The 14,592-nt window shown below is 46.6% G+C and overlaps 1 protein-coding gene across 1 annotated transcript in view; it reads right to left on the minus strand.

Annotated features, from left to right (window-relative positions):
• The window catches only part of LOC144509869 (calmodulin-binding transcription activator 1-like), a 1,175,789-nt gene that overhangs the window by 41,650 nt on the left and 1,119,547 nt on the right, over positions 1-14,592 (minus strand). The window contains exons 20-22 of the mRNA XM_078238794.1: positions 10,986-11,006; positions 7,209-7,402; positions 5,771-5,845 (exon numbers count right to left, since the gene is read on the minus strand). Coding sequence (XP_078094920.1) covers positions 5,771-5,845; positions 7,209-7,402; positions 10,986-11,006 — 290 coding nt within the window. The remainder of the gene's footprint in view (positions 1-5,770; positions 5,846-7,208; positions 7,403-10,985; positions 11,007-14,592) is intronic.

Consider the following 14,592-nt stretch of genomic DNA (forward strand, 5'->3'; position numbering starts at 1 on the left):
GCCCTGCAATCTTTTCTTTTACAATCTATTTTTTGGAAGCTATTATTGAATCTGCTTCCAGCACCCTTAAATGCTGTGCATTCCAGATCATAATAACTCGCCGCATTAAGAGAAAACTCCTCGGCCGGAATCTTACCACCGTTCACGCCAGCGGGATTTTCCTGTCCTGCTGCAGCGAACTGCAGCGAACGGCTGGGCAGCAAATTCTCTCACTTCACTGCCGCGGGAGCGTGGCGTGAATGGCCGGTAGAATCGCGCCCCTCATCATCCCCTCTGAACTTTTCTCCCCCAATTTTCATAAATCTGTTCTTATCCTAAGTTCTTGCTCTTGTTTCAATCTCTGATTCTTTCTTTGTCCTGGGATACTTTTATTCCTTGCCTTTCTGATGTTACATTTTTATTAGACAAACCCTCCTTATAGATCCTGGGACATGAATGCGGCAAAATGCAGCGCTGAGGTGCAGAACTAAACAAATCAGGATGCAGCTGTTTTGCAGTTGGCGGTGGTCTTCTCTTGGCCTTGTTTACTTGGCTCCAGGGCTCTTGTCAACAGCCCTAACAGACCAGTCAGTGGAAAGCTGACACCATGGGCCTACCCGGTTAGGCTGAGTTGACCAGGCTGTGATAAGGTCCGCTAAAAAAATCCAGGATTGTCCTGGAGTTTCCAGGAATTGAAGATAATTTCTGAGGAAACTACTGTGAGTAAAACTGGGCAAAAAAACAATCATGAGCGGACATTGAAAAACTTAATTTAAAAATAGTCTTTGAAAACTATCATTAGTTATAAAAATACAGGAGTTGGGGAAGAAAACGCTGTTGGGCAGTCATCCACTGCAATCAGGAAGAGTCTGTTTTCTGATTGGCCATGAGGATGGGTGTGTTGAGTAACCAATGGGGGGGGAGGAGTGGGGGAAAGCAGTGGGAGGTCATGTATTTCCATCTCCAGGAACACATTAAAGTTAAAGTTTATTTATTAGTCATAAGAAAGGCTTACATTAACACTGCAATGAAGTTACTGTGAAATTCCCCTAGTCGCCACACTCCGGTGCCTGTTCGAGTCAATGTGCCTAACCAGCATGTCTTTCGGACTGTGGGAGGAAACTGGAGCACCCGGAGGAAACCCATGCAGGCATGGGGAGAATGTGCAGACTCCACACAGTCACCCAAGCTGGGAATCGAACCTGGGTCCCTGGTGCTGTGAGGCAGCAGTGCCACCATGCCGCCCACATTCAACCAGCGTTGGATATTTCTAGAGACTGGGGTCCATCAGAATCCCTACAGTGCAGAAAGGGGCCATTCGGCCCATCAAGCCTGCACCAACAATACTCCCACCCAGGCCCTATCACTGTAACTCCATGTATTTAGCCTGCTAATCTCCTTGACACTGAGGGGCAATTTAGCATGGCCAATCAAACTAACCCGCACATCTGTGGAATGTGGGAGGAAACCGGAGCACCTGGAGGAAACCTACGCAGACACGGTTGGAATGTGCAAACTCCGCACATACAATGACCCAAGGCCGGAATTGAACCTGGGTCCCTAGCACTGTGAGACAGTAGTGCTAACCACCATGCCACCATCTATTCTAGTGGGGAGGAGGTGATAGAGAAGGGCATATAATATGAGTGAGGTCTGAGGAGTCATATAAAAATTGGAATGTGCAAACTCCGCACATACAATGACCCAAGGCCGGAATTGAACCTGGGTCCCTAGCACTGTGAGACAGTAGTGCTAACCACCATGCCACCATCTATTCTAGTGGGGAGGAGGTGATAGAGAAGGGCATATAATATGAGTGAGGTCTGAGGAGTCATATAAAAATTACAAGCCCCAAAGAGCCTTTCAACCTTAGACCCGTAAGATAAAATCCAAATATAGCAGCACCTCAAACCAAATCTAAGCCTGCCATTTGTCAACCGGTCGTTATCTTGTGTTGTCAAAATTCATGATACTGAGGAGGAATGGGGTTGTGGGGAGGGGGGGCGGCAGAAGGTTTTGCGGGGGGGTGATGAGTGTGGGAGGAGGAATGGGGCAATGAACTTCATTTTTGGGTGGGACAATCATCATGATTCCAAAACCCAGAAACAAAACCATGAATGAGATTTAGTTGCCCAGTTGTTCCAGGAGTTAAGATATTATTGTGAAACAGGGGGTTTGAGTTTAAGAGCCGTAGGGTTATGCTGCAACTGTACAGGACCTTGGTGAGACCACATTTGGAATAATGTGTGCAGTTCTGGTCACCTCACTATAAGAAGGATGTGGAGACACTGGAAAGAGTGCAAAGGAGATTTACCAGGATGCTGCCTGGTTTGGAGGGTAGGTCTTATGAGGAAAGGTTGAGGGAACTTGGGCTTTTCTCTTTGGAGCGGAGGAGGTTGAAAGGAGACTTGATAGAGGTTTATAAGATGATGAGGGGGATAGATAGAGTGAACGTTCAGAGACTATTTCCTCGGGTGAATGGAGCGGTAACTAGGGGCATAACTATAGGGTTCATGGTGGGAGATATAGGAAGGATGTCCGAGGTAGGTTTTTTACTCAGAGAGTGGTTGGGGTGTGGAATGGACTGCCTGCAGGGATAGTGGAGTCAGAAACTTTAGGAACATTTAAGAAGCTATTGGATAGGCACATGGAGTACTTCGGGATGATAGGGAGGAAATAGCTTGATCTGGGTTTCAGACAAAGCTCGGCACAACATCGTGGGCCGAAGGGCCTGTTCTGTGCTGTACTGTTCTATGTTCTATGAAACTAGTCATTCACATAAAAAAAAGTGTTCAAGATGGCGTAGCAAAGAACTTCAGACCAACATGAACAAGTTCATTACAAGAGAAAATGAAACTGCTGAAAAGTGAATGTTTGGACAATTTTTTGGCAGAGGAATTGTGTTCCATGTTGAAGGGTATGGTTTAGCAGCTTGAATTCCCCAAGTAATGCAATCATGGTTCCTGCTCATTTCTGCTGCCATTTGTTACTTGCTCACCAAGAACTGTTTGAAGGACAATGAAATTTCCACTCTCTGAATTCTACTGCCAGGGCTTTTACCCAGGAACAGTCGGCACTGTGAAGTCTTGTTTGAACTGCATGTTTATTCATGCAACATCTTGCTTCATATTCAGTGCTCAGAACTACCACAATCCCCTCACTCACACTATAAACGTGGACATGTTAGGGTAAAGTTTTCCAGGTCTGTTAAGTTAGAGCCTCACCTGGAGGCACTGAGGACCACAGTGTGTGTCCTGCCTGCAGTTTGTGTTGGCTGCGGGTGAAGGTCCTCTCATTATGTGGGAATCTCGTAAGATAAGACCCCTTTAATTCCGTCAACTCGTCATCTTTCTCCCCCCCTCACAGAATTCCACAATATTCTTGATAGTTCAAATTTTAAGCTCAATGTAACATCAGTTGTGAGGATAAACATGGAGCCAAGCTGTGCCACAGGTCGTTCTGGTACTGCACAGCTCATTCATGTCTCTCAGTTCTGGTGTCAGTCTGATACATATCGAATGTGAAAAGAAAGCAGCATACGGGGCACATAGGGTCTTTCACAAACTCGAGGGGGGTGAGATTCTCCAGCCTCCCAGCTGCGTGTTTCCCGCTAGTGGGAGGTGGCGCGTTGTTTGCTGGCAGTGGGATTCTCTGGTTCCGTTGCTGTCTTTGGGAATTCCCATTGACACCACCCCACGCTGGCGGGAAACCCGCGGGGTGCACTGCCGACGGGACTGGAGAATCCCGCCAGCATGAACGGCTGGAGAATTTCGGCCAGGGTGTCTCAAAGTGCTAATCAGCCAATCAAATAATTTTTGAAACATAGTTACAGTTGTAATATAGGAAATGTGGCAGCCAATTCACGCACATCAAACACCCACAAATAACAATGTGCATTGACACCTGAGCTCCCTGCTCTTCTCTGGATAGTGCTGTGGGAGCCTTTACCTCCGTCTGAGGGGGCAGACTGGGGCCTTGGTTTAATTTATCTGAAAGGCTGCACCTAATGACACTGCTGCACCTCCTCAATACGGCACTGAATTTTGTGCTTAAATCTCTGGAGTGAGGCTTGAACGCACAACTTCTGATTCCAAGGTAAGAGTTTTCCCAACTGAGATACGATTGTTGTAAAGCTAAAGGTAACGATTCCCTCATCATGAAATATGTGCCCTTCAAATCACACAGGAATGAATTTCTATGTTCACTATTTTGCCGGAGGAAATAATTCATTCAAATAAATGGCTTAGTTAAAATACTGGACAGAGGAATGTAATCCAAATGTGTTGATGGATTAATATCTCAGCTCAATTCCAAGGCTTGTGTTTCAAAAGCCCATTGTTGTATGTGTGTATGGGTTCCACATCCAGCACACCAGAGCAACCAATACTTAAGGGCAGGACAGAGCACACTGGCAACAGGGAATCTATTGGGCCTTGGTTCAGCAACATGGTTTGGGCAACAGGAATGAAAAATAATGAGTGTCTGGCTTGTACAAATTAATAATTTTTACTTGGTCTGATATATTAAGAAGTCTAACACTGGTTTAAAGTCCAACAGGTTTATTTGGAATCACGAGGTTTTGGAGCGCTGCTCCTTCATCAGGTGTCTCACGAAAGCTCATGATTCCAAATAAACCTTGTTGGACTTTAACCTGCTGTTGTGAGACTTCTTACTATGCCCACCCCAGTCCAATGCCAGCATCTCCACATCATGGTCTGATATATGTTAGTTTTTACACTGTGTGTCCAACCAGGTGTAAGGGGGCCGGGTAGCTCAGTTGGTTGGACAGCTGTTTCGTGATGCAGAGTAACGCCAACAGTGCGGGTTCAATTCCCACACCAGCTGAGGTTATTCACGTAGGCCCCGCCTTCACAACCTTGCTCCTTCACTTGAAGTGTGGTGACCCTCAGGTCAAATCACCACCAAGTCCAGCTCTCTCTTTCTCTCAAAAAGGGGAAGAGCAGCTTTTGGTCCTCTGGGACTTTGGTGACTCGCATTTCACAGCCAGGTGAAGATGTCCTGTTTTGTGAAGAAAGGTGTTCTCAGTATTTCCCTGCCTGGCAGGGCTATCCACAGATTCACTTCTCTTCCTGTGGTTGGTACGCCAAATAGGGGACAACTGGGATCAGAAACTCAACAAGACACACGCCCTATCACTGCAAAGTGCTGCTTCTGAGACAAAAAAAACAGCTCATCCTCAAATACTCCTTCCCACCCCATCCCGCCATCAAATGACACTGATTCATGTTAGTTATATGGTTTCATGTAGTACCTTAACCAAATGGTCACTTTTCATTTGGCAGCCGAGACAACAAGTGTCACGATGCTCACTGACTGAGGTAGGCATCCCACACTTGAACAATCCTGTCCCTATCTAGCCATCCAAATGTGCACACTCTCCTGCAGGGGCCACTGGGCTATAAACATGAGCACGAACCCTGACTGACTGTTCCCTAACCCGGGGCAAGAGTACAGTGTAATGATATCGGTTCAGTCCAGCAACAAGTGATATTACCCTCTAAAAAAACCTGATGTGCTGTGGCAAGCAATCTCACAGCACGGATCTACATGAGGTGTATATGAGGGAGAGGTTTATAAACGACCCTCACAATGAGAAGTTTCCAGCTCTTCCTCTTTCTCGTTCTCTAATGTCAATGGGTTGGTCATTAAAATTAGGCTTATATTGTTCTGGGTGGAGATAAAAAAAATCAAGATGCAAAATAAATTGAAATGGGGGAAAAAAAAACTTTTTAGAAAGCTGGCAGATTTTGAATGACCTTTGGCATCTCACCTGTGACGACAACGGCGCAAAAATCTCATAATCTTCCGTGCGGCTTGATCCTGTTTCTTGGTTAGCAGACTGCTCCTGAAATAAGACCAAGAGAAGAAAAGACAGCTCTCTTTAATCCTGAAAATGCAGCACCATAGCAGGCAGTGAGGCATTCATGTTAGGGTGGTTTTACTTTAAGCGTCGCCAGTGAGACACGGATTTCACCCGCTGACTGGCAAGCATGCGATTCACCTGTCAATGGCCGCATTAGACAAACAGTCTGAGCTCCAAGGTTGTTGTATGAGGAACGGTTGAGGACTCTGGGTTTATACTCGTTGGAGTTTGGAAGGATGAGGGGGGGATCTTATTGAAACTTACAGGATACTGCGAGGCCTGGATAGAGTGGATGTGGAGAGGATGTTTCCACTAGTAGGAAAAACTAGAACCGGAGGGCACAACCTCAGGCTAAAGGGACGATCCTTTAAAACAGAGATGAGAAGGAATTTCTTCAGCCAGAGAGTGGTGAACCTGTGGAACTCTTTGCCGCAGAAGGCTGTGGAGGCCAGGTCATTGAGTGTCTTTAAGACAGAGATAGATAGGTTCTTGATTAATAAGGGGATCAGGGGTTATGGGGAAAAGGCAGGAGAATGGGGATGAGAAAAATATCAGCCATGATTGAATGGCGGAGCAGACTTGATGGGCCGAGTGGCCTAATTCTGCTCCTATGTCTTATGGTCTTATGATCATCATGAGACTCAATTGCCGGAATTTTACCGTCCCATCTGCCCTAGAATCGGGGTGGGCGAGGCTCACAGAACGGCGTTCTCCGTTGGCCTTGGGCAGGATATTAAGAGCCTTGGACGGGCGAGGCGATAAAATTCCAGCACACTTGTTTGCATCTGTTGGGAACCCCTTACCAACCAGAAAATGCTTTTGTCTCCATTACCACCAAAACACAAACAACAGTAAAGGAAGCTTCACTGACTCTGTATTGGAGTAACAAGTTTTAAGGTTTTTTTAAAGTTTATTTATTAGTGTCACAAGTAGGCTTCCATTAACACTGCAATGAAGTTACTGTGAAAATCCCCGAGTCGCCACACTCCGCTGCCTGTTCGGGTACACTGAGGGAGAATTTAGCACGGCCGATGCACCTAACCAGCACGTCTTTCAGACTGTGGGAGGAAACCCACGTAGACAGGGGGAGAACGTGCAGATTCTGCACAGACAATGACCCAAGCCGGGAATCAAACTGGGTCCCTGGTGCTGTGAGGCAGCAGTGCTAACCACTGTGCCACTGTGTTGCCCCAAAACCCTCTACTGGCAATAACACACCCTCCAACTGGGGGTTCAGCGTCTTCAAACTGAGGCTTCAGTCCAGATCTCTGGTGAAAAGCTGAAGCCTCCGTCCAAGGCCCCAAAGAGACTGAGAAAGGAATTCTGTTCACGTGTGACGTCCTACCTGATTTTCTGTTGGACCATAGCAGCTGTCCTTCGCTTCTGCCTCATTTTCCCATACTCCTTGTAGCTGCGGTAATACTGCTGGATAAGAACAGCTGCCCGCCGACTCTGCTGGAACTTCTTCTGCTCGTAGTAACTGCGGAACTTGCTCTGGATCAGGATGGCGGCCAGCGTCATCTTTTTGTAAAGTGCATACTGGAAGAAGCACAGAGGAGATCCCAGTCAGGAAGGGGATGGATGTGGGGAGGGGGGGGGGGGGGGGGGGACCCGGAAGAGGAAGGTGAATGAGGCTCAGGGTATGGAGAAGGGTCCCTCATTAAAATGGTCACCCCTGCCTCAACCACCCCAGCCACAGCAACCTCAATATTCCAGGACCTTCACTTCAACTGGCTACTAACAAGGCTGAACCTAAACAGCGACAACAGTAAGAACATAAGAAATCGGAGTGGGCCCCAAACCCAAGCTCGCTTCACCAGTCAGCAAAGACATGAGTGATCCTCTCTCACAACTCCACTTAGAGTCATAGAGGTTCACAGCATGGAAACAGGCCCTTCGGCCCAACTTGTCCATGCCGCCCTCTTTTTTTAAACCCCTAAGCTAATCCCAATTACCCGCATTTGGTCCATATCCCTCTATACCCATCTTACCCATGTAACTATCTAAATGCCTTTTAAAAGACAAAATTGTACCTGCCTCTACTACTACCTCTGACAGTTTGTTCCAGACACTCACCACCCTCTATGTGAAAAAATTGCCCCTCTGGACACTTTTGTATCTCTCCCCTCTCACCTTAAACCTATGCCCTCTAGTTTTAGACTCCCCTACCTTTGGGAAAAGATGGTGACTATCTGGCTGATTTGTGCCCCTCATTATTTTATAGACCTCTATAAGATCACCCCTCAGGCTCCTACGCTCCAGAGAAAAAAGTCCCAGTCTATCCAGCCTCTCCTTATAACTCAAACCATCAAGTCCCGGTAGCATCCTAGTAAATCTTTTCTGCACTCTTTCTAGTTTAATAATATCCTTTCTATAATAGGGTGACCAGAACTGTACACAGCATTCCAAGTGTGGCCTCACCAATGTCTTTGTACAACCTCAACAAGACGTCCCAACTCCTGTATTCAATGTTCTGACCGATGAAACCAAGCATGCCGAATGCCTTCTTCACCACTCTGTCCACCTGTGACTCCACTTTCAAGGAGTTATGAACATGTACCCCTAGATCTCTTTGTTCTGTAACTCTCCCCAATGCCCTACCATTAACTGAGTAAGTCCTGCCCTGGTTCAATCTACCAAAATGCATCACCTCACATTTGTCTAAATTAAACTCCACCCTTTTCCCATATCCCGCAATTCCCTGAGTGCCTATAAAAATAATGGAGGGGAAAACAAAGATATCTTTGAATCAGTAATCATTGACTTTGATACCTCATTTACTGTTTTCCTACACGGATAAAGCTGGCCAACACATATAGGCTGCAAGCCTAACCTACACCCACCTACTAGAAAACATATATAGGTCAAAGCCCAACTGCAGTGTAAAATGGGGTCGCCAACTCTGCCTGGATGTATTCCTGGAGCTTTCATTGCATGGTCAATCGGCCAAACATCCCAGCACCTGCTTTTTATTTTCAAAATTTTATAGCTAATTAACAAAAAGCGTTCACAGGAAAAAAAAACACACCATTTTTCAACATCCTCCTACGATTTTTCCCCCCCTGTTTTGCTCACAGCATTTTGCGGAGTGGTGGGGGAGGGGGGAGGGGAGGGGATTAATCTTTAATTCAAGGAGACTCCAGGATGATCCTGGAGGGTTGGCAACCCCCTATTCTATACACTGATCATTCTGGATAATCTGAGGCCAGAGTGTGGAGGCACCAAAGCTCACTCCATTGGCAGGCGGCTCCCGAAAGACCAGGTTAGCCGGTGGCAGCAGGAACACGCGGCTGTGCGAGAATCCTTGCGTTGTAACAGGATTAGATACAAATGGCAGTGGCCCCACCACACGCTGAGAGGCCACTTCCATATCGCAGATAAACTCACTTGAATGGCACGAGAATAAGATGAGGGGCTTCAGTTTGTGGGAGAAGCTGGGCTTGTTCTTCTGGGAGCAGAAAAGCTGAACGGGAGGTTTAATGCATTCCGAGTCCTGGGAGGGGGAGGTTGGGTTTAATAGAGTAAATAAGGAAAAATTGTTTCCATTGCCAGGGACATTGTTAGCCAAAGGACACAGATTTAGCGGCAGAAGAAACTGGGGATGGGAGGGTGGGTGGGGGATGGTTTAGGTGCGAGGGGGGTGGGGGTGGGGAGGGTGGTGGTGTTGGAGGGTAGGCATGGATGAGCAAATTGCTTCTTCTTGGGCTGTTATGAGCTGGAATGCACTGCCCGAAAGCACGCTGGGAGCAAATTAAATTGTAACTTTCAAAAGGGAATGGGATAAATCCTTGACAAGGAAACTCTCGGAGGGCCATCGAGAAGGAACAGAGGAGTGGGGCTAATTGGAATGCTTTAACAAAGAGCTGGCTTGCACAGGCATGATGGACCGAGTGGACTCCATCAATGCTGTATCATTCTATGATGAGGTGAGGGCAGGCACATCCCAGTTTTTTTTCCCCTCTCACTCTGCACCGCAACCTGTTCGCAAAGCAACACGTTCCTTTAAAATGAAGATGAAAACACACGCTGTCCCATGGTGTCTGAAGGCTTCGGTGAACGGAAAGGATTTGCTGCGAATCCACATGGACAGTGGCTGGACAAGCAGTGCATGTGTACACAGTGCCCAAGGGCAGTGAGTCTCAGCTCAGCACATTTGGAAGTACAGGGCAGAAGGGGTGACAGGAAAGACAACATTTCTGTTTCTTCATTCCATGGCAGCACAATAGTTTAAAGTTTATTTTCATTAGTGTCACAAGTCGGCTTACATTAACACTGCAATGAAGTTACTGTGAAAATCCCCCAGTCGCCACATTCCAGTGCCTGTTCGGGTACACTGAGGGAGAATTTAGCATCGCCAATGCACCTAACCAGCTTGTCTTTCGGACTGTGGGAGGAAACCGGAGCACCCGGAGGAAACCCACGCAGACACGGGGAGAACGTGCAGACTCTGCACAGACCCAAACCAGGAATTGAACCCGTGTTCCAGGCACTGTGAGGCAGCAGTGCTAACCGCTGTGCCACCATGTCGCCCAATAATTATGCTGATAGAGTAAGATGAAGTGGGTTAGGAGGAGGTTTGAGTGGAGCATAGCACCAACATGGAACAGCTGGGCTGAATGGCCTCTTTCTATGATACAAATTCTATGCCATTATATGTATGTAATTTTAATAATTTTGAATGCTTTGTTTAAATCTACCCATAACCTTCTCTGTTCTAAAGAGAACAAGCTCATCTTCTCCAGTTCTCCAATAACTGAAGTCCCACATTCCCAATACCATTCTAATACATCTCTCCTGCACCTTCTAAAAAGTGAGAAGGGCTCACACAAAATAAAATAGCTTAATCTGATTTTAATTATAATTCAAATGGAACATTTTGACTTGATCTGGAAGGATTCTACTTGGCATATGGAGACAGCACGTAGCAGCCCCAACGTCACTGCCTCCAGAGATCTCAATATGGTGCTCACAACTTAAAAGTTTCATTAAAAAATAGCGACACAAGCTTGTTCCCAAATATCACTTCATAACGCTTGGTCGCATAGTGACTGACAAAGAAATTGCTGAATATCACAGCAGTGCAATGAATCAGATCAACATTTCATTTGTGTAACTGCATTACCTTCAAGGCTATCCATGTAAGCTTGCAAAGTGAATACAATAGAGCATTAGTACCAGAGAAAAAAAAACTCTTCAATTCAAGAGGGGAGCTTGCCCTAATCGGCACTGGGACACAACAACGGCAAGCTGCATCTATACAACGCCTTTAACTTAGAAAATCATCCCAAAAGTACTTCCCAGAGGCACCATCTTATCCAAAGAAGGACTGATTAGTACAGCTCAATGATTCTGCTGTATGATTGAGAGCATACAGCTCAAAGGAGTGTGTTTTAGAGAGAGTCTGAGAGGAAGAGAAGTGGGGTGGGGGTGCTCGAGAAGCGTGAGGATTAGGGACAGATATGGAACTGTGGAGGGCAATTTTTAACCTCTTAAGCACAAACATGGTTGATCTTTGGTATTCTGAAGCCATGTGCCAATTCACCATCCCTTTGTCAGAGACCGAATAAGAAGAGGACAAGACCATTCAGCCCCTCAGGTATGTCCTGTCAATGCAGTTAGATCATGGCTGGTCCATCTTGGTTCCATAACCTTTAATTTTCCTTGCCCGTCAAACCAAAACATGTTGAACCGACTGGATTGGGGACCATTGGTTTCACACCTTCCCAATTTTATTCGCTGTCGAAGCTAGTATTGGATGGAGTGTAAAACCAGCATTCCACTAGATCCCCTGAGATTTCTGTTCACTGAGATAGGTTATAATTCACCCCACTATCCCCCAACTCCTCACATCTCAGGACCTGACCAAATGATGTCAATTCAGGGGAAAAGCAGGCAGCAGAAGTCAATTTAAATCTGAGTGAACTGATATCCAAGATCAAGTTCTACAGGACATAGGCAGGGTTGAACTGAGCAGCAGAGAATTCACAAACAAATCAGGAAATAGGGATTAGATGGCCCCAAGATTGAAGCTTTTGAAAAAAATAATGATTGGAGGAAGAAGAAATGGCAGAGGGTGGTGGAGCTAGACTTCTGGGAATTATTCTCAGTAATAGAAGACAGCGCAGCATGTCTTGAATTCAACACAGCGAGAATGCAGAGAGACATGGGTGTGTAAGATGGTGCATGGGTGTGTAAGATGGTGCATTGATGTGCAGGATGGTGCATGGGTGTGTAAGATGGTGCATGGGTGTGTAAGATGGTGCATGGGTGTGTAAGATGGTGCATCGATGTGTAGGATGGTGCATGGGTGTGTAGGATGGTGCATGGGTGTGTAAGATGGTGCATGGGTGTGTAGAATGGTGCATGGGTGTGTACGATGGTGCATGGGTGTGTAAGATGGTACATGGGTGTGTAAGATGGTGCATTGATGTGTAGGATGGTGCATGGGTGTGTAGGATGGTGCATGGGTGTGTAGGATGGTGCATGGGTGTGTAGGATGGTGCATGAGTGTGTAAAATGGTGCATGGGTGTGTAAAATGGTGCAAGGGTGTGTAAGATGGTGCATGGGTGTGGAAGATGGTGCATGGGTGTGGGAGATGGTGCATGGGTGTGGGAAATGGTGCATGGGTGTGGGAAATGGTGCATGGGTGTGGGAAATGGTGCATGGGTGTGGGAAATGGTGCATGGGTGTGTAGGATGGTGCATGGGTGTGTAGGATGGTGCATGGGTGTGTAGGATGGTGCATTGGTGTGTAAAATGGTACACGGGTGTGTAAGATGGTGCATGGGTGTGTAAAATGGTGCAAGGGTGTGTAAGATGGTGCATGGGTGTGGAAGATGGTGCATGGGTGTGGAAGATGGTGCATGGGTGTGGAAAATGGTGCATGGGTGTGGAAAATGGTGCATGGGTGTGTAGGATGGTGCATGGGTGTGTAGGATGGTGCATTGGTGTGTAAAATGGTACACGGGTGTGTAAAATGGTGCATGGAAGAAAATGGAAATGCATTAATCAAAGTAGCCTCAGTGAAATTGTGGGAGACAAGAAAGATGGTGTTGGAAAGAGGGAGATTGGAGCCCAGAGTATCAGTGAGCTGTGAAAACCTAGTGGGCTTCAGAAGAGATACTGATGAACAATGCCAGGAGATACCAGTATCTGTCATTGGGAGCTAATCTGTAAGTTTCCAATGCTGCTCCTCTTGTGGTTCTCTTGCCATCTGTTTTGTATCATTTGTGTAACTGGGACTGGGCCAGGCTGAGTGCTTTTTTTTTACAGCTTTTGTGAATATTTTCTCTAACAAAATGATGGCTGTTAGTGTTTGGGAATGGACACTTCCAAGATGCAGCACCCATATTTGGGATATGGACGGTTAGATGAAAATCTCCCACTACATTGTCCCATTAATCACCCATATCTAAGGTATGGATAGTTAGATGCAAAGTAAGGTTCCCTCCACCCTGCCTTGTCAAGTACTCCCAGGTTAGCCAAAGCACAGGTTAGATGCAGAGTAAAAATTTCCTCTGCTTTTGCCCCAAGTGTGTGCCTTTTTTTCTTGTATTCATTCGTGGGACATGGGCATCGCTGGTTGGCCAGCATTTATTGCCCATCCCTAGTTGCCCTTGTTCAGAGGACAATTGAGAGTCAGCCACATTGCTGTGGCTCTGCAGTCACATGGAGGCCAGACCGGGTGAGGACGGCAGATTTCCTTCCCTAAAGGATATTAGTGAACCAGATGGGTTTTTCTGACAATCGACAATGGTAATCAGTAGAGTCTTAATTCCAGATTTTTAAAATTCAATTCAAATTCCACCATCTGCTGTGGTGGGATTCGAACCCAGGTCCCCAGAACATTAGCTGAAATTCTGGATTAATAATCTAGCGATAATATCACGAGGCCATTGCCTCAGTACAAATCTCTTGAGGATCACCCTCCACCAGCCTCCAATTTTACACCAGTTGTATACATGGGAGCTGGATTGATTCTATCCATCTCATCTCAGCTTACAACCAGAGAGCATTAAAGTGAATTTGAAGCCATGTTTGTGAGGTTGAACATAGAGAGTTCCCACTGCATCATCCAGTGTTAGAATCATAGAATCCTCACAGTGCAGAGGAGGCCATTCGTCCCATCGAGTCAGCACCGACCACAATACCACCCAGGCCCTATTCCTGTTATCCCACATATTTACCCGGCTAATCCTCTAACCCTCGGGTCAATTTAACATGGCCAATCAACCTAATATGTACATCTTTGGAGTGTGGGAGGAAACCGGAGCAACCGGAGGAAACCCACGCAGGCACAACGAGAATGTGCAAACTCCACACAGACAGTGACCCGAGGCTGGAACTGAACCCGGGTCCCTGGCGCTGTGAGGCAGCAGTGCCACTGTGCCACCCTGGGATAATCTCTGAACAACAGGCGAACTACTGCAGGGCACATGGAACAATGGGCAGAACATTTAGCTTGGGCGGGGAGACATAAAAAGGGAGACTTCTTTAATTACTTCCAATGGAAGATGTGGTGCAGGTCCCGTGTACGGGAGCACTGAGATTTTCTGACTGCGCTGGGAACAGGAAGAACTGTTTAGTTTCATTCCAGAGTTGCTGCTTCTTTGGAGCTGGATTTCTTGACAAACTCATTGCAGAGCAGGTACAGCTCTCATCTCTCCCAAAGAGATGCGATGTGACATGTTCAATGAAGTGTGACAGTAAACTCCCGCTGTGGTGCAAGT

Source organism: Mustelus asterias, chromosome 22, assembly GCF_964213995.1.
Source record: "Mustelus asterias chromosome 22, sMusAst1.hap1.1, whole genome shotgun sequence".
Lineage (NCBI taxonomy): Eukaryota > Metazoa > Chordata > Chondrichthyes > Carcharhiniformes > Triakidae > Mustelus > Mustelus asterias.